General features: G+C 38.5%; 1 protein-coding gene across 1 annotated transcript in view; it reads left to right on the top strand.

Moving 5' to 3' along the window:
- The window catches only part of cadpsa (Ca2+-dependent activator protein for secretion a), a gene marked incomplete at both ends in the record, with an annotated part of 163,132 nt that overhangs the window by 132,030 nt on the left and 10,197 nt on the right, over positions 1–20,905 (top strand). The window contains 6 exons of the mRNA XM_080026580.1: positions 1,377–1,532; positions 2,183–2,330; positions 4,740–4,814; positions 5,291–5,374; positions 6,590–6,622; positions 10,241–10,348. Of these exons, the coding sequence (XP_079882706.1) occupies positions 1,377–1,532; positions 2,183–2,330; positions 4,740–4,814; positions 5,291–5,374; positions 6,590–6,622; positions 10,241–10,348 (604 nt within the window). The remainder of the gene's footprint in view (positions 1–1,376; positions 1,533–2,182; positions 2,331–4,739; positions 4,815–5,290; positions 5,375–6,589; positions 6,623–10,240; positions 10,349–20,905) is intronic.

Here is a 20,905-nt window from a genome sequence, read left to right as displayed (position 1 = left end):
ACAGGGTGCAACATATTTCTTAATAAAAATCATGCATACAAAATATGTATTCATGGTAATAGTGGTCAAATATCCATACATATGAGTTCAGTGGTGCATGGCTACTGTTATGAACTTGCATCTTTTCTGATATTCCCAATACAAAAGCTTTTCCTCCAAGTGACCTTCTGTTGTAGCCCCCTGGCCCCGCCTTCTTTCTACTTGGTTTGAAGAAGCCACTGTCTTTCTATTGTTAACAATGGTGCTCAATACTGCTGTTTACCCGTTTCCAAGCTGTCCTCCACTTTACCCATCTAACACCTTTTTTCCCCAAGTTCACATTAGCAAACGGAGGGTTCCCACACATCTTTGAAACACCTGCTTAGGCTAAAAAGTATTTGTACAGAAAATAAAAATATCCTGGAAATGAAATAAATTGATTTTTGATAGAAAGTTATGTAGAACATTAACATTGTCCTTAAAGGAATACTTCACCCATACGGAACCAGCGTTCTATCATTATAAAATAACTATTATAATATAATGAATGAGGTTTTTCTTCCCTCAGTCTTCCCTTAGTCTTCCCTTGGCCCAGCTGTCCTGTTAATGACCCTTACTGTGATGTCACAAGAAGGAAACTGTAGGGTTAGACAGTGAGACCATAAAACACTCTTTTTGCCTTTTCTCAGGCTAAGATGATCCGATTTTTTTTTTAAATTGCACATTTATACTAAATAGGATCTCCGAGTTCAATACACCTTCATATTCCAACCGGTGAAGTAGGCCATTAACCCAATAGGCCTCTTGGATTCAAAGATTTGAAAGGGGGTTTTCTTAAAATGAGTGGGAACCTTCCATCTATCCAGTAAACATAGCAAAATAAATGTATATATATTTTTTACTGCTGTTTTGTGTCAGTATTATGCTAATACTGTTTTTCATAAAACTCTCACACTTACAGTACAACAATCAATATCCTCACCCACACACTCTAAACCACTAATATTTGCCTGGGTTTTCTAAATGACAGGATGTGGAACATGCATACATTGTCACCTGTACACACAGTGTGTTTAACAGTGATTCTGTTGAACGGAGTAATTAAAAAAAGATACATGTTTGATTATTGAAGAGTTTTTGACAATCTTACTAAAACTAGTACTGATCATTCCTTATTACCAGATAACTATCATCTCAGTAAGTCTTGTAAAAACTGCATCACAGTCTTGCAGAAACTCTTTATCATTAACTATGATTTATTTATGCATGAAATCAACTTTAGCCATTAAAGCATTTGATATAGCACCAGCACCACCATTATTGTTTCCCCTTTTCCAAATCTCTTGTGTATAAAATGTTAACTTGCTACCTTTGCCCTGTGGCCTGTTCCCCTGCAGTAACGGCTCAGGAACCTCTGAGGATCTCTTCTGGAAGCTGGATGCTCTGCAGACCTTCATCAGAGATCTCCACTGGCCAGAGGAGGAGTTTGGAAAACACCTGGAGACGCGACTCAAGCTCATGTCCAGTGACATGATCGAATCCTGTGTCAAACGGTAACAACATGTTCTTCAAATATATAGATGTAATTATAAAGTGGGTTAGAAACTTTTTTTTGGAAACGAGTTGCTTTTTGTTGGGCAAAAGTGTACATAGTGTATATACAGTAGTGTGATGTAATGCAGTGAACCCACATATACTTCTGAAATGTAGTCAAGTCAGTTATGAAGTAACATAAAAAAAAGGACTTCACTTATATATATATATATAAGTGAAGTATATATATACAGCGCATTTCCCTGGTTTTTCACTGACCCAAAGCGCTTTATATTGTTTTGTACACATTCACCCAATCGCACACACATCCATACACCGATAGCAGCAGCTAGCACGTTAGCAAGCTAAATATCGGGAGGAATTTAGGGTTCAGTGTCTTGCCCCAACACTTCGATATGTGGCGGGGGAGACGGGGGATCGAACAAAAAACCATGCAACCCAGTGGACGACCGCCCGACCATCTTTGCCACGCCGAAAATGGAAATACTCCAAATTGTACTCGATATTTAAGTAAATGCACATGAAGCATTTAAGTCTTCATGTGTGGAAAAATGTATGTAAAGCAAGTATAAATGAGCATTTTGAATGTTAGGGGTTGGATATGTTGGTGGGGGGATTAAGCCCTGTACATTCTTCTCCTCCTCTAAAGGACCCGGGCTGCGTTTGAGGCCCGGCTTCAGAAGAGCAGCAGGGCCACAGACTTCAGGGTCCCTCAGTCCATCTGCACAATGTTCAATGTGATGGTGGACGCCAAGGCTCAGTCTGCCAAGCTGTGTGCCATGGACCTGGGCCAGGAGGTAGGACCACTGCAATATGTTCTGGAGTTTGGGGGCGGGGGGGTGTCCTAAACCCAGTGTTCCAATCCCCATACTTACTATTTAGTATATGGTAGAAAAAGTTTTATGATGTCCCAATTCTTGTGGTCAGATGGTTAAAAATACACCCAGATTTTAGTGTTGAAATCAGCATGCTATATTTAGAGCGATTCTGACCCACAATCCAGTGCGCACCAGAAGTGACGTCACATCGACGAAGCCCTCTGTATGAAAACAACCAGGGATGCCACCGATATATAAGCAAGGGGCAAGATCAAGGCGCAATCTTATGATGAAATAAATAAGCAAAAGTATGTCGCAATTTTATGCCTACTGCATGCTTACTATGTAGATTATTTTTATGATCAGTTGTAGTGTGTAGAATAGAAAAAAGAAAGAGTATGCGATTTGGAACGCAGGGTAAATCTTCCTTTAATGTTTCTCATGGACTCATCCAGTTTCCTATTTAAATTTTGTGTAACTTAAAGCTCACAGGTTGTTGAGCTCAATCAAAATAAATCATTTGTGTTTGTATTGTGAATGACTGTGGCATTATGTAGGTGGGAAAATGTTTTTTTTTTACATTTAAATTTCTCTTCTCTGTCATTTGAAATCAGCTTTCTGTCTCTCTTTGTCTCCTACTTATTTGTGTTGTATTTACATAATTTTACATGCGCCATGTCACCTCTATCTTTTCTGATGCTTTTCCTCTCTGTCTTGTGAAAGTTTGTAAGAGACTGGGTAAGTGTGGCTCGGATTCAATTGAAATCTCACCCTTCGCTTCCCAAATGTATAATTAGTCGTCAGTATTTCCCTGTGTGTCTTCCTCCACTTGAATTGTTTGGATTGCATTAGCATATGTGTAAAAAGTATTGAATATACATGGGGTAGAAGTGAGAGATCTCATATTTCACAGAGTCTCAAGATTGATACCCAATTGCCGACAATGAATAAATTATTGCAAAGTCCGCTGTTCTGGCGCTGCTACAGAGCTAAACAAAAGGATTCCCTGCAGCGATACTGCCTCTGAGGCGCCATGACTGCAGTTCATACACACACACACACACACACACATATATATATATATGTGTGTGTGTGTGTATATATATATATACACAGTATATATCCATATATAATTGAAAATGTGTTTATTTTTCAACAAGCGAAGAAAAAGAGAAAAAAGGAAAAGAATAAAATTACGAAACAAGTGGACAGATATGATAAATGAATACCTACAAACAATGCAAACGGCAGATGAAACGAAGCTGTCTTACACTTGCTTTACAAGTTTTGAAAAGGTAATGTAAGATGGGAAATAGATGATGAGAAAAAAATAGGTTTGAAAAGACAAATCAGAAATAAAGGATGGATTTCTTCTCCAATGGGCATATCCATTTAACAGGCATATTACATGATAACATTAATGGGTGTTTTGCTGTGATGTGTGCTGTGCTCTTCCTCTGTATCTCTGACCCGACCACCCTTACAGTACACTGCTGAAATCCTTTAACTCAGGGGTTTGACTGAATATGATGTTGGATTATGAATGGGACCCTCTTACTGTGGTCGAATGCACTTTGATTAATTAATTCAATTTGTATTTAATCTTGAAAGATCATTGAGAGCAAGATCTCATTTGAAATTGACGTGGAGAAAATACATCACACATTTGAAACAACGATCCATGTATTCAGTATGTTTGTAGTGTAACATTGAAAAAAGATCCATCTACCGTAGGTATTCACCCAGACTCTAATTTGACATTTTAAATGAAGGCTTTGACCACTTCAAAAAAGTCCCTTCAGTGTCAAAATATATCGACTCATTTTGCAAGACCGAAATGTCAACTAATCGAAAAATATTAGGCTACATGGTGGGAACAAGCCATTAGAAAAAACAATATTTTGGTGATTCGGTACTGAGAAAAAATGGGCAGAAATCACATATGAGTCAAACCCTTGATAAAGGAGCTGCATATATAATACTGATTATTATATTTCAAAAGGAGTATACTGCTCTCAAATTAACTTCAGTATTTCCAAAATTTGAATTACAATGATTTAAAAAAATCAGATCATGGTAGTGTCATTGCTAATATCTATCAATGTAGTATATAAATGTTGAGTATGTAGGAGGGAGGACGTTAGTATGGCTTTTTCGAACACAGCCTAGATGTTTTTAAGCATTCGTTATAAGGATAAGCTCTGCTTGACCCAATGGACATCAAGCTAAAGATGCCATCAGTTTGCCATGTTGGTGCTCTTATGAAACAAATAGTGTTTGTTCTATGGTGAAACATGAACTCAATTTAAACAAATATAAATAGCATTTATATTAATTTAAAAATGTGGATGAAAGGAGTAAACAAAATGTGTTTTTCTCCCTCCGTAGAGACAGTACCATTCCCAAATTGACAATCTGATTGAAGAGACGGTGAAGGAGATGATAACTCTGCTGGTCGCTAAGGTAAAAAGGAATAGTACGGTATAAATGTACAAGGCCGCCAGGAGACTCAACATTACCATGACAACACACACAATGACCACACACAGAGCGGCTTATATGAATGCATTAGGTACAAGGTTAACACAGGTCACAACCTTTACTTTTGATAACACATTTTTACTGCTAAAGTCTCTGGCATTTTACAAGACTTCTGACTGTAATACACTTGTTTATGTTTTACAATCAACATGTAATAATGTTGTCATTTAAATGGGTTCATAGTGTGATTTCAGTTGTATATTCTGTACTCGCCTACATCTATTGTGAATCTGTCTCCAAATTGTAAACCCTCAGTGGCAAAATGTGTTATTTGTGATGCTGGGTTCATAAATAAAATTTACTATTTTTGACTATTTGTGTTTTATTGGTAGTGCTCCATTTGCACGAGTTAAAATAATCCCACTGCTGCTTTTTGTGTGTTCTTGTCTCTTTCTCAGTTTGTGGTGATTTTAGAGAGTGTGTTAGCCAAGCTGTCCAGATACGATGAGGGGACGCTCTTCTCTTCCTTCCTGTCATTCACAGTAAGTAGCACACACACACACACACACACACACACACACACACACACACACACACACACACACACACACACACACACACACAGTACAGTAACTCACCATCTTAAATGTTGACAAAGTGCCAGTCAGTTCACGTGGAGGAAGATTAAAGTTTTGAATTTTCATGACAGTGTCTGGATTAATCACCATGGTAACTCAGGCTGCACACCTAACATGCTCTCTGAGGTGGTTCACTTAAAAGATTATTGAAATGAACTTGACTTATATAGCGCTTTTCTAGCCGATTTTCTCAGCCCCAAAGCGCTTTACATATCTTACCACATTCACCCATTCATACACCGATGGCAGTAGCTGCCATGCAAGGCGCTCTCTGAACCATCGGGAGCAATTTGGGGTTCAGTGTCTTGCCCAGGGACACTTCGACATGTGGCGGGTAGGCGGGGAATCGAACAATCGACCCTGCACTCCAGAGGCAATCTTCCTACCCACTTCGCCACTGCCGCCCACAAATTGACTGTAACGAGTTCCACTCTTTTATGAATGAACTCTTTTGGGAAAATCAAGTGGACCTGATGTGACATTATTCTCCATTAGGGATTATAGATTCTCATTGAGGGAATATTTCATATCTTCAAACCTTTTGAGCTGTACGTTGGTTACAAACCCAACTAAAGCTGTGCAATAACAGCAGCGAGTTGTCGTCGAAACTCTGAGCATGAACACTGTATGCAATTGGCAAGGTTCTTCCTGCTTTCCTCAATTACTGAATATGTTTGTAAAGTTCCCTGGCCATTTCAACACACTGGCTATACAATAAGTATTTTTATAAAATCCCAGATAGCATACATTAATAGTCGACTATATAATCAATCAGTTTGATGTTGATATGAAAAGCAGTATACATTCATTCAAAAAAGGCTTTTTAAATTAAAGGTGCTCCAAAGGAACTTTCAGTTTGTGTTTATTTTTGCACCCCCTTTGGACAAAAGCGGTAGTGTTTTTACATAGCCAACTGTTGTTCCTGTGTGAGCGTACCCATGACAAAGGCATTCTTTGCACTTATGGTCTTGTTTGCTGTTACTTGTTATTTATGATCATCAGAGGAAAAAGAGGACTGTTTCAGAAATATTAATATATAAACTACAGTCTCTTCAGCCTAACCACCTCAGCCTGGGTTCTGAAACTGTTTCTGTTTGTGTCTCTCTCCTTGATGTCTAGGTGAAAGCTGCTTCAAAGTATGTGGATGTACCTGTAAGTCAGACCAACATATGTTTCTGTCTGTCTTTTTGTATGTGCTTTTATATTTATTATCATTATAAAATGCCTTTATCATCTCATTCATTACTTACAAGATACATATACCTAAAATATGTTGTGCATGCCACAAATGGTTAGAGCACTTTGACAACTTAAGCTATGGTTCACATGTTAAAGGTGGACAAAATCAGTGAATATTTCCTCATGATCCGCTACCATGTCCGTACTGTGTGCACGTTGAAATAAAATCCATTGTTGATAAACAGTCAAGGCTCTGTAAACTGGTATGTAATCAAAGGGGCCACCTAGCAACATGCCCATTAAAAGAGCCTATAGGCTGTGTATTAACACTGGATGCACTCACATGGTAAAGACAGGTTGCGGATTGTGAGGAGATATTCAATGACCTTGACAAAAAGTGACTTTGAAAACAAGCGTTCTCCTTTTTGCATTCATTAAATTGGAATCAAGAATCCAAAATTGAATTGTGAGACTGCCAAAGACTTAAATGGATGTAAACGATGCAAGTTTTGAAATATTATAAAAAGAGGAAGGAAATCCATTTTACAAATTGTCAAATTTGTAAAAAGATACACAAGACGTATTCTTTAGAAAAACACTAAAGGTTAACACCATTGTGTTTGGATATGTAAATGAGGTATGAACATTTGCAGTTGGGTTATGAAGTTCATCCATTCAATATACAGTAAATGTGTCAAATACTGGTATTAAGTTAAATTACTTTATTAGTCAACCGTTACATTGAAATTTGTCTTTTCGCATATCCCTTCTCAAGTTACCACACTTCGGAGGGGGTCAGAGCGCAGAGTCAGCCATAGTACAGCGCCCCTGGAGCAGTTTGGGGGTTAAGTGCCTTGCTCAAGGACACAATGGTAGAGATGGTGGGCACAGTAGATGTTATACCAGCCACCACTAGTCTTACAATTAACACCCTCCTGTTCGGTGCCGGGCATCGAACCAGCGACCTTATGGTTACTGGTCGGTGCCCTTTCCCTTTCTAGGCCATCCTACCACCCTCTTTAATTAGAATACAGATATATACATGATAAACATACAGTATATTTGCTCATTCAAATTGTATATGTATGTGAAGGTAATTCTGAAGAGATGTAAAAACAGACTTGGAAATACTAAATACTCTTTGGTTAAACCTCTTACTTATTTATGTAAAAGTTACAACCACAAACAAAGCTTCAAAACTTGCTTTTGGTCCACTGAGGGTGAGACATTTATGTTTGGGCTTTGAAGTGTACATTTTTTTGTTTCATAGGGATGGATAGGGCTGTGAATCTTTTGGAATCCCGCGATTCGATTCGATTACTATTCTTGGGGGATCACGATTCAATTCAAAATGAATTCTGGATTCAAAACTTTTCCTGATTCAAAATCGATATCAGTTCAAAGGAGGATTTCAGGATATACTCCAGTCCACTGTGTGCTAGGAAGAGCTGTGGCAAATCATGGCATGAAAGCATATTAAAAAGTCCATCCATGTCTTATCTGTCTTAATTTTATGTCTAATTTAATGTGAAGCTTGTAATGCAAATAACATTACCGTTGGCAGCAAAATGCATAATATAAAAAGAAAACAATCAAAATCTCAGGAGATGGGGATCTGGTTTCTACATGGATGGATTTATTGTCACCATCTCCCTACTGATGGCTGTGTGTTTGTGTGTGTTTCTTGTGCATATACAAATATTGTCGAGTAGAAATCAAAGTCCAGATGGTGTTGGTGGTCGTATTTCTATATCCAAAGTCCTGTGTTTCCTCCCACAAAATGTCCATTCATATGCATGTGTCCAGACACTGACAGGCAGCTCTCTGTACATTACACTACTGTGAGGCCATGTTGTACAACACATGCCCATTAGGCAGTCAGGCTGGTCGTGGTGTGTGTGTGTGTGTGTGTGTGTGTGTGTGTGTGTGTCTGTGTGTGTGCATCTGATCTGTATTAGCTGCCAACACTTGGGCTCTAGCGACATGCCAACATTTTAAATCAATTCCTTGTCAGTGAATGTGACGAATGCACTGTGTATGCTGGCAGGGGTCGCAGTTTCCAACCCAGCATGCTAATTGTGTTCTTAATGTTAAAAAAAAAAAAAAGAATTTCAACTGAAAAAACACACTTATTCACACGTTGCAAATGTCTTTGCAGATGTGTTAACGAAGTTGATTAGTTCTTTGTGTGGGTTTTTGAATATTTTGTTTAGAGTGTGTGAAAATGGGGAGATACTGCATGTTGATGTAAGAAAGAGACCTTTGGTTCTGTTTACAAATGCATTGTCCCAAGGCCAAATGTAAACTCTCTGACTGAGGAATGTGACTGCAATTTGTTTGAAATGCAAAATGTTCCTCGTAATTCTTTCAGAAAACCATATCAATTTGAATTCTACACACAGTGTGTGAAATACATTTTCCACCATATCAGAATCAGACTACAGGCATGCTGCAGTGAAGCTGTACTTGCTAACATTGGCACACTAGCCAGTTCACAGTGACAATGCCAACATGCTGATGCCAATGGAAGACCTCTAGAGTCATGGAAATTGCAATGGAGCATTTTTTTAATTTAATAACTTATTGTACATTTAAAAACTAAACCTTTTTACCAATCCATCAATTTTTATTTTTTTTATTAATTTTTCAATGTTTAATACAGACAGGAGATACACTAAACAGATACAACCTTCGATGACAAGACAAAAAATAAAGACACAAAAAACAAGAGCAACCAATAACAACTTGCAAAGTAAAATAAAAATACACACAAATACATAAATGATAGAAATGGAAAAAAAGAATTGTAAAAAAAAGTAATAAAGAATTAGTTGAATACTTTATTCAATAACTAATTATTTTAAAAAAATAAACAGGAATTAAAAAAACATTTGTTTCCCAATCCATTCATTAAAGGAGCTGTAAGCGGAATGGTTCTTTTAGCTAACTTCCTGTCAGTTACTGCAGTTAGCAGTCCCCTCGCTCGTCCCTACGTCTCCACATTAATGCACTGCGGTCTTTGAGCAGCAAGTTATCTAGCATCATCTCAGATCCATAAGTGTGATAAAACATGATAAAAACCATCAAAACAGACATTGGGAAGGATTTTTACCTGCTCCGCCATTGTAGGCGCATAAACATTCACCCATGTGTCGCTCTGGCGTGCACCGGCAGTGAGACCATGAGTGAGACGGGTGCGGACGGGTGTCGGTTTGTAGCGTTCTCTCTTGTGATTGGATAATATTTCGGGATACTACATAAAATGTAATTGCTTATTACATGCAGAGCAGCTGACTAAGAGATTGGCTTTATGTAACGCGCACATCGTGTAAGTGATTACTGTATGAATAAAGAGCGATTTAACACTTATATTAATATAAATAAACCGCTTACTTCACCTTTAATGCATCATTAAATAGCCTCCCCGTCAAGTGTGGCCCTGGCTTTAGGGGTTTACTTAATTAACTATTGCACCAGGGTGATTTCAGTTGGACAGGATGGAAACATATTTTTATACTTCACCGGTTGGCTGAACACAAATGCAATGGACTCCTTTTCTTTCTCTCCCTCTCTTTTCCCTATCCCTTACAGAAGCCAGGCATGGATATAGCAGACAGTTACGTGACGTTTGTCCGCCATTCCCAGGACATGCTGCGGGAGAAGGTCAATGAGGAGGTGTACGTAGAGAGATTATTTGATGTGAGTAACACACACACACACACACACACACACACACACAGCCCCCTCTTAAGGCTTAGTGACAGCAGGCTTTACTTTACTCCACCTGGGATCACGTTCAAACTGTCACACTATCAGAGGAGTGAACCAAACTCATATGATTACAGTCATGTGTTAACTGACGTACATGTGACCTCCAATCTAAATGCAGTGCAACACATAGTTCTTTCTACTTGTGTCATTCTCAGACAACTTTGACAGGATTATACATGTCAATTATTATTAAAATATTATTTTATTTTATATATATATACTGTACTGTATAGAACAACAGTAGTCTACAAGTTTGTGTTTTTTGTTGTAACACAATTCCAATAGTTTAATGTGAATTGCATATTTTACAAGTATATTCTGATATATTTGATATCTATATTGGGTTTGTTTTGATGGACCTGCAGGTGAGTGTAAGAAACGTTTATGCTGTTTCTCTTCCGCGTTCATTTGAACGTTCCTCCTGTACTTCTTTATGTTTTCATTCTGTCAACAGCTCATTCAGAATCATGTTTTTAGTAGTATTGGCAAGGAATTAAAGATACAATATGAATCATGATACATGGCTCACGATATGATATATCACGTACATTGCAATATGATGCATATTGCGATATTCCACATCACTGAAAATGTAAAAACACAGCTGAAATGCAAGATACTCTGTAATCTGGGTGGTTTTACATCTTACAATTTAAAATGTCTTTTTCCAAAATATCGATTTTTGGAGCTCACAATACGATACAGATATCACGGAAATAAATATCACAATATATTGCCGTATTGATTTTTTTTTGGCACATCCCTGTTTTTTGGTTCTTCGGGAAGCTGACTGTACTGACGTCAGATCAGTGTTCCTCTCCTCTCTCTGACTCACTGTAATCAACTCAAACAGTAATCAACTTGCTAAAAACTGTCTCTTTTAGTGTCTGTTTGTCTCCAGTACATGGCATGAGGTCAAACAAACGGCCAAACAATCAGTCAGTGTGTAAGCCTATAGCTGCTGCTGAGCCTCCCTTGGGTCACACTGCAGAATCTCTCCCCAAAATGTCATCAGACATTCACTGACTTTGATGAGTTGTGTATTGAGTCTCTTTTTTAAAAAAAACAGACGTGTTTTACTCTGGTCCGCCATGTTCTCTGCTCCCATAGCTGTATCATGGTGGTTGGGGCTGATCTTGAGGAGGGATTATCCTGAGTAGTGCCTTCTCTTTCACAGCAGTTAATCACTGAAAAAAGGGCCACAAAAGATCACTTTGTAACATGGCTTAGCTCCATGTAAACAGACGGCGACCCACCACACGCTCTACACACACGTTTTTATTTTTTACACGACTTACAAATAATAGGCATTACAACTCTGAGGTTAGTGACTTGACATATAAAACAGAGCTGGAACACTAAGGTGAGACTCTCCAGGCAAAAACATTGGTTTTTCAAGTACTAGTCAATTTGGATATTTTCTAGTCAATCTATCTTCCATAACATGTGTTCTTTCATACTAGTATAAATCAAAGGTCCGAAATGTAGGCTACTTTAAGGTGTTTATTTGACTAAACTTTGTCTGTTTGCGTCTGTTTATTTCTCCATCTAAAACAGCCGCTATCTCAACATAACTTTTTTTTCAATACTCGGAACCAAATATATCACATTCTAAAGCACTGACATCATCTGAATCTCCATAGTCATTCTTAGCAGTATTCCAGAAGATGCACATGTACACATAATTAGGTAGATATTGTCAAATTTACATATTTATTCAAACACTTGTAATCTAATCCAATTTTAAAATGTTTTATTGTTATTGTTAAAAATGCTGTTGTTTTTAGAGACGTGACGCGAGTCGGCACTGTAAAATAGGGCCCATACTAAGGATGTTTAGCATGTACTTCAATTGATCATCATGAGAAAGGGTGTATGAGAATGTGCCATCAACTAATACAGTGGTTCTCAATTATTTTCTGTCATGGGGACAGACATTTTTTCGCGCCCCCCCCTAAATTGAAATACTATTGAGAACCTGCTAATATTTATTTATTTATCTGTACAAAACCACTGTATGAGTTTCTGGCACGAGCATTCTGCATACAATCACCTTATTATCAAATTAAGATAACTTCTGCAGCAAAAAAATTCTAATTTCAGTTTATTAGCTCAATTTATAACATTTAAACAAGACTGCTCAGTCTGTGTGAATCTCAGGACAGAGAAACAAGAGCAAATGATTCACTGAGGTTTGCATTTCATTCAAAACATTTTTAAACTGTAAACATAGTTAAGGTGGTGTTTCTTTATTATTATAGGCCAATATGCCTTCTGTGATGCGATAACCAATAATTCATTAATGTTATTATTGTTACCAAAACAAATTCCAAACATGTTTACATGTCTTGGCAAATAAAGACTTCTGATTCTGATTCTGATTCTGATAGTCTACTTGCTTGATTTCTTTTTAAATAGCCTACAGAGACACTTGGAGACACATGTGGACATTTATTTACTGCAAATCGCGGCCTTTCGCGCGGATATGACCATACACACGCACACATCGCGTATGCTAGCACTTAAAAAAAAGGCCCCAGGGGGGCGCGCCCCACCATTTGAGAAGCACTGAACTAATAAGTTTGTGGTGGGCCACTGTGCTATGCAGTAAGACAACTGTCTGTACAGTAAACTGGAAGATTAGTGGAGTAATCTCTGATCTCCAAGTGAACTGGATCCACACAAACATGTTTTCTTTGACTTGAGCGGTGGCCTAGTAAAGTCCTTTCTTAACCTGGCGGATCTTGAAAATGTCATCTTGCCGTGATCTCCTTGTTTCTTAATGCAAGTCTTACATCCATCCACTAAGAGATAATTGCTGTTCAACCTTGTATTTGTCAGTTGGTCCTGTCTGTTGAGATTTACTCACCAAGTGATTTGCTCATATACAGTATGGGAACATGACACTATTGCCTAAAACAAGTATCTGCAATGTTCATATGGGGCTGTAAATATTTGCAATATTAGTTTGTATATGCTGCTGGTAAACTCGTTTTAGCTTTAGTGCAACATTTAAATGTAAATTTCATCTTTTCCACAAGCAATTTTTTTTGGCATTTGATTTATGGAACACTAAGGTGAGACTCTCCAGGCAAAAACATTGGTTTTTCAAGTACTAGTCAATTTGGATATTTTCTAGTCAATCTATCTTCCATAACATGTGTTCTTTCATACTAGTATAAATCAAAGGTCTGAAATGTACGCTACTTTAAGGTGTTTATTTGACTAAACTTTGTCTGTTTGCGTCTGTTTATTTCTCCATCTAAAACAGCCGTTATCTCAACATAACTTTTTTTTCAATACTCGTAACCAAATATATCACATTCTAAAGCACTGACATCATCTGAATCTCCATAGTCATTCTTAGCAGTATTCCAGAAGATGCACATGTACACATAATTAGGTAGATATTGTCAAATTTACAAATTTCATCTTTTCCACAAGCAATTTTTTTTGGCATTTGATTTATTTTGTTTTATCCCTTTTTTTTACTGTTCTAATTATTTTACAGTAGTTCTTGTTTTTAGTTGGGGCAGTATTTGTCAGTCAGCAGAATGTAATGTAATTGATTCATTTGTTCACTCTGACTATACAGTTGAATGGCTATAAAGCTTTCTAAGACAAAGTCAAAAGCGACAGATCGCTTAACACATATGTCCAAACATTGTGGCGTAGATAATGTGGATAAATTGTTGGCTTAGTTACAACCACCTGTCTCCCTGCTATGTCGGATGTTGATGTTGTGATGGAGATGTGTGTGTGTGTGCATGTAACAAAGAATTATTCTTTAAAATGAATAATAGTATAATTCCATATTTAATAGATGGCTCAATCACTTAGCTTTAAGGGTTGATGAGCTGAGACAGCGGCAGGTAAAAGCAGAGTGCTGACAACTAATGCAAATGACAGGTCTTATCTTCTGTGTCTGTGTGTGTGTGTGTGTGTGTGTGTGTGTGTGTGTGTGTGTGTGTGTGTGTGTGTGTGTGTGTTGACCCCAGGCCTTGAGGTGTAATGTGTCTCCTGTGCTCTTCCTCTGTATATCCTGACAGTGGGTGACAGAGAGGTGACTGTCCAGTGCTGGGTCTCTCATGTTTGTTTGCCGCATGTTAGCCGTTGCTTTGCCACGTTGCTAACTCCCTTAGCATCAGTGCTGGGATGTGTCCGTCTCTGTTGTCATTGTGTATCAGTTCTCCCCTTGGCGTATATACTGAGGCCAGTAAAGGTGTCTCTCTGCTCTCTGCAGCTCCGTTGTGCTTTTCTCCTCACTACACCCGTTTTTTTATCATTACCATTCTCCTGTCTTCTTTCTTTTTAAAGATTATTTTTTGGGGCATTTTTGCTTCATTAGACAGTTTGGAGAGACAGATATGAAAAGGGGGAAGAGAGGGGGATGACATGCAGAGAACGACCCGGGCCAGATTCTAACCCGGGTCTGCAACAAGGACTGAGCCCTATAGCGCCTTTCAAGACACCCAAGGACGATGAAACATTGTTTCCATTCTGTAAAACCAAACCACAGTATGAACACCATGTGATAATGGTGACACAACGCTAATATCAGACTTAGTAAGACATTAATATATATACAGTATATTCACACTTTACATTTGTAGTTGGACTTAACCATGGAAATACAGTAGCTAAGGTCAGAGTGTCCCCACCTGTCTCAATCCAGCCAGCATTGTCTCTCTACCTCTAAGGTGTGATTGTCTCTAGTCCAAATGACTTCTGCCCTTTAGCATCATCCTGATGAAGTGCACACGCCATCTCCACTGCCCTGCACTCAGTCTCCACACCCTGGACATAAGAGTACCTAGATATCAGAATGATGATGATTTAACGGTAACACTTTACAATAAGGGTAAGGTACACTAATTAACTCCTAGTTAATGATAAGTTAATGGTATTAATGGGTTTTTTTTATTCGTAGTTTGTGCTTATTAAACATTTACTAACTGTTAGTGCTAAGTTATTAATATGCTTAGTTAACTAATTATCAGTTAAGCAGTAACTGAATGCTAAGTTAATGTTTATAATGTTTTATAATTATTGACTCAGCAGTTATTAACAGTTAGTAAATGCTTAGTAAAAGATAACTAAGCATTAAGTAAGTATTCACAGACAGTTGATTAATGAACCCTTATTGTAATGTGTTAGCGATTTAACTTATAACTCTGGGCTTGAGTATCAAACTCAAGGATATTGGACTTCCTCCCAAACAGAGCACAGACAGTGTGGATTGGCAGTGACTACTCCTTAAAGGAATACTTCACCCATACGGAACCGGTATAAAATCGCTATTATAATATAATGAATGAGGTTTTTCTTCCTTCAGTCTTTCCTCAGTCTTCCCTTGGCCGAGCTGTCCTGTTACAGTTTTTCACAATTGCTTAAACACATTTCCTGATAGACTACCTCACTTTTTCAAAACCCTAAACACAAATCCCAAAACTCAAACACAAAATGCAAAATCCTTCACTTCTCTTGCACACTTTACCCTCAAAACAGTGTTAACTCTTCACTAAATGGTGTTTTCTTTTCAAATGACAAACACATACATCATATGACTAGACATTTCTAGCACTCATTGAACACTGGTGTGCAGAATGGAAAACACTGTAGTATAAATGCAAACCACTATATGAATGCTTTATCAGCAGAATTATGCCTTTGCATGTTCATACACTTTCACCTACAGTAACAACAAATACTTAACAGTTTTTGCCAAATGCTAACACACATGTTGCAGAATAGTTTATTTTGCCAATTCAAACAAACACAATGAATAGGTAGGACTGCAGTTCAAGCAATTCAGTGTGTCAGTATAAACTAAGAAAAAATTACAGTAAAATTAGGGAACAATGGTAAAAAAAACAGCATTGTAAGGAATTGGGTGGTTGGATTATGAATCCTTTTATGGATACCGCCTTCTGTTTGCGTCTGGTCACATCCCCTCATCAACATCACACTCAATGTCATCCTTTGAGAAGCAACAGGGAAATGATCACCTGATATCCAGTCTAAATCTCCTAATTATGGAGCGACTCAGGCTGGGCTGCACTCTCTGTCCAGGCTCCCTCATTGATAGGCCATGATCTATAACATGGTCCACTATAGTGTCCCTGTTGTATGTGTTTCCGTCTGTTGCCTTCTTTGTCCTCGTCCTCCTGTCGCTCTCTCTCCTCCTCTTCCCATGACTCTTACTGTCTCACAAAGGAGCTGAGCTCACCTGGGGTCTATTTGTAGTGCTAAGGTTTAGACTGATTGGTATTCACTTAGTTTAATTTTTTTCAAGAAGTGTGTTGGAGAATTTCAAACACAGAGCAAAGCATATATCGTGTTTGTCGGGTTGGTGCTTTCGTTTAGGGCATGGTTACAAAAGTTAGAGGTTGTGATGCTGTGGTCGTAGCAGTCACTTTTAGTGTTTTATAGCATTCGGCCAAAACTGTATTTGTACCAAAATGTGCAGTCTACTGTAAATCACAGCAAACAGGAGCTCATCTCTGACCCTTCTATAGCTAACTGCACAAAAGCCTTTTGAGTTTAGAAATGTGATTAGCAGTGTGTTCTGTGTGAACACAAAGAGAAATAATTCAGGAAGAGTGTGCAACATGTAGAGAATTGTGTGCAGTGTTGTGAAAAATGTGTGTTTTGGAACGAGAATATGAGTCTAAGGCAGGAAATGTGTTTGGAGTTCAGCAGAATTGGTTAAGCTGTTGGTAAGTGAGTTTCAGATTGTGCACATTGTGTCTGATGTTCCAATAAATGTGTTTAAACAATTGTGAAAAACTGTAATCCTAACCCTACAGTTAGGAAAATGTAGTGTTAGACAGTGAGGCCATAAAACACTCTTTCTGCCTTTTCTCAGGCTAGGATGAACCGATTTCTAAAAGGTTTGCACATTTATACTACATAGGATCGCAGAGTTCAATACAACTTGATATTTACACCGGTGAAGTAGGTCTTTAACTCTAGTGCTTAACAGCCTAGTGCCTTTAGAATTGTGTGCTCAAATCCGTCTTACACACACACACAACTGCAATCCTCCACATTAAGAGAACTCTTGTTTTGTTGCTCACAATATCATCATTGTTTGGATTTTAAAACAATGACATCATATCATCAAATGGCAAGAAAATGACACATTTGGATATCTTGATACACTGCATAAGTGAACTCTGACGTTAAGTAAACAAGCAGTGATTAGTTTAAACCTGTTCCCGGCCACCAGAGCAAACACCCCACTGTGTGTGTGTACGTGTGTGTGTGTGTGTGTGTGTGTTCGGGGGTGCACTCTACTTAAAATAAGGTCAGGATGGTCTCCCCTTAATCTGTGTTTTGTTGGGCTGCTCCCCCCGCCCCCCTCCCATGGTGGGCTGCTGACTTTATTTATCTGTTTTGTCCGTTTCCCCCTGGTGAGGATTACAACCTGTTTCCCTATACATGCTCACAATAAGGCGGGCTCATTACATTGTCATTTTATCTTATAGGTTTTGCTTAGGCCCTTTCCTAAAATGGCATTCGGCCACGGATTTCTATAGGCTGTGTGATGGGTCGGCAAAGTTTGTGAATTTTGAAATAAGGCACACTTTATACATTTTTGCAAGGCACTTCGTCCATTTATTTAATCCTACAAAAAATATATTTTCAGGGTTAGAGATGTGCATATTTCATCAGTTTTTTGGGGGGAATTTTGAGACAATGTAAAGTTAAAATGAAAACAAAACAAGTGAAAATCAAAAATGGCGCAAACAGGAAAGAAAGAAGAGCAAAAAAAAACATCTCCACCCAGCTATATACAGTTTAATCTAGTTGCTTTTTTTCTAGTTAAGAAAGACATTTCATGTTGTTTTGGTGACCTGCCGGGACACATTTTCAATGCTGGCTGACAAGATTAAAGTCTTTAATTCGTTCAGTGTCCGTAGAGTAGAATGAAAGAATTCAATCCAGTATCAAACAAATGCTGAAAGGTTTGACTGTAAAGAGATTATATTTATTTTAAATGAGATCAACACATCAAGTCCTGTTAATCCTGTTTCAACTCACACATCTGCAACACAGTGTGTTTGCTCTGCCAGCCGTCTGACAACAACAGAACGGAATAGTATAGTATAGAAGTCACTTTGCATTTTTCGTCCCAAAAATAATTTCTGAACATGTTTAACTTGGATTTTTTCTTCTTCCAAAGACAGCGATTTTAATTGGGGTTATGATATGCATTCATCTGAGCCTTCTCATATCAGCAGATTATATCTGTATGGCCTCATCATTTCTAAATATGTGTCAACACTCACAATTTGACGTTAAGAGTGACAGCAGACAAAGCCCATATGTGGTCTCATACCGATCATGTTAAGCAAACAACAGCGTCTTAAGAAATGAATCTTAATCTGAGACATATTAAAAAGTGCTAATACCCATGTTCTAACATAGATTGGGGCTTGTCAAAGCAGGACATTTTTAATTGAAATTTGACCCACTTCTCTGACCAGTGGTACAGGGGGGGGATACTTTCCACCTGTTATTTGTGGTCCTTATAGCATAGAATGTGTTATTCTCTGTGTTTTCAAAATCTGATTAATTTAATGTCATTTTACTCACCACAATCCTGACCAGCAATCCAATCATGGAAGTTCTATTAATATTACAGTTTCTGCCATTGTGGAAATTGCTCTGTAGGTGTTTGTGGCATCCTGATCCTTTTTCATAGCCTGAATTACAGTTGCCTCAGGTCATCATGTCCATAGCACAAACACTTGAAAACATTTTACATCCACACTAAAATAGGCATAATATCCCACCAACAAAACATAGCATTTCCAAAAACAACATTCTAAAGAGTTGGTAAATAATAAAATTATTCTACATTTGCACTAAAGTGTGGAGAGGAAAACTCGATCAAACAATGTTTTTACTGCTCACTGTGAAGCAGTTACGATTGGGTTTGGAAGTCAACTGACAGCAGACCTTGTAGTCTAAAACACATATCTGATTCACTGTATTTCATGTTTGATTGTTTCCTTGATGTAAATCACTTAAAAAGTTGCTTGTTGCTGTACAGGCCTGTATGAATAAATGTTGATTGGTTGATTGATTGAGATACTGTACATAACACATTAAATACACTTTAAACTCTTAAAGTCAAATGGAAAAGGGCCAGGGAATGCTTTTGATCCAACTTCTCACCTGATTGTAAGTCTTACTAATTAGTGAGATCTTCAGTCTTGCCCCTATTGGAACCTGTGTATGCTATTTCAGCAACCTTTTTGAATACAGTAAAAATAGGTAAAATATCGGTGTCAAATAGGTAAAGTTGCTTTCCTTCATTGGCTTGTGTTCTATCTATTTATATGCATTTTTCAGAGCATTGCAGTCTCTTGGCCACCACACAAATGTGTTGCGGATTACCCCAAACTCCTACTGTAGTTGGTTGTTTTCTTCTTTATGTACTGTATGTGTTTGTGTGAAGTAGCCAGAACAAAAATGTATTCGCTTCCCTTGCACCCTCCCTCCCTCCCTCCCTCCCGTCCATGGTTTAGTTGTTGAAAGAGTGGGTGAAGAGGCCTTGGATTAAGACAGATGTGCTTAAATGATACTGAAGGGGGGGGGGGGAGATTTAGTGCAGTGCAGCCTGGAGATCATTGATTAAAAAAGCCACGTCTTTAGCCTGAGCCAAATCCAGGCTATGCACTGATACAGCACACAGCCACAGCCCTTATACACTCTATGAGCCCGGGACACAGACAATCAGACAGTGAGAAGGAAGACACACACACACACACACACACAGACACACACACACACACACACATACACACACACATACATACACACACACACACACACACATGCACAGACACACACACACACTCGCATGCACACAAGGAAATAGAGTTGCAGATACTGGGATTACGCAGGTCAATTATACACTTAATCTGCCTTTGCGCTGCGGGGGGATTAGGAGCAGCACGGCTCATTGATTGATTTGAAGTATCTCTGTTGACCTTGGTAGTTATCAGATTGTAATGCGTTGGTGGAATTGCACTTCTGTGTGACGGAAAAGTTAAAGCGCTTTGAAACTGGTCTCCCTCTGCTCAACCAACTGCTGGCAGAGCAGAGCCAGGCCAAGGGTCAGACTGGTCATGGTGTGTGTGTGTGTGTGTGTGTGTGTGTGTGTGTGTGTGTGTGTGTGTGTGTGTGTGTGTGTGTGTGTGTGTGTGTGTGTGTGTGTGTGTGTGTGTGTGTGTGTGTGTGTGTGTGTGTGTGTTTGTGTGTGTGTGTGTGTGTGTTTGTGTGTGTGTGTGTGTGTGTGTGTGTGTGTGTGTGCGTGTGTGTGCGTGTGTAGCAGTGACAGAGACCAGCCCGGCCTTGCCTTCATATACCACTTAGCTGTCCGTGGACACTTTGCCATCGCAGGTCCTGAACTTGCTGCCCCACAGTTCACCCCAAGTGAACAGTTTAATCAAGACTGAGCTCAGGCGACAC

This window comes from Ammodytes marinus, assembly GCF_949987685.1.
Source record: "Ammodytes marinus genome assembly, chromosome: 4".
Lineage (NCBI taxonomy): Eukaryota > Metazoa > Chordata > Actinopteri > Uranoscopiformes > Ammodytidae > Ammodytes > Ammodytes marinus.
Note: the sequence above shows the minus strand (reverse complement) of the source record. Positions and strands in the feature narration are given on the sequence as shown.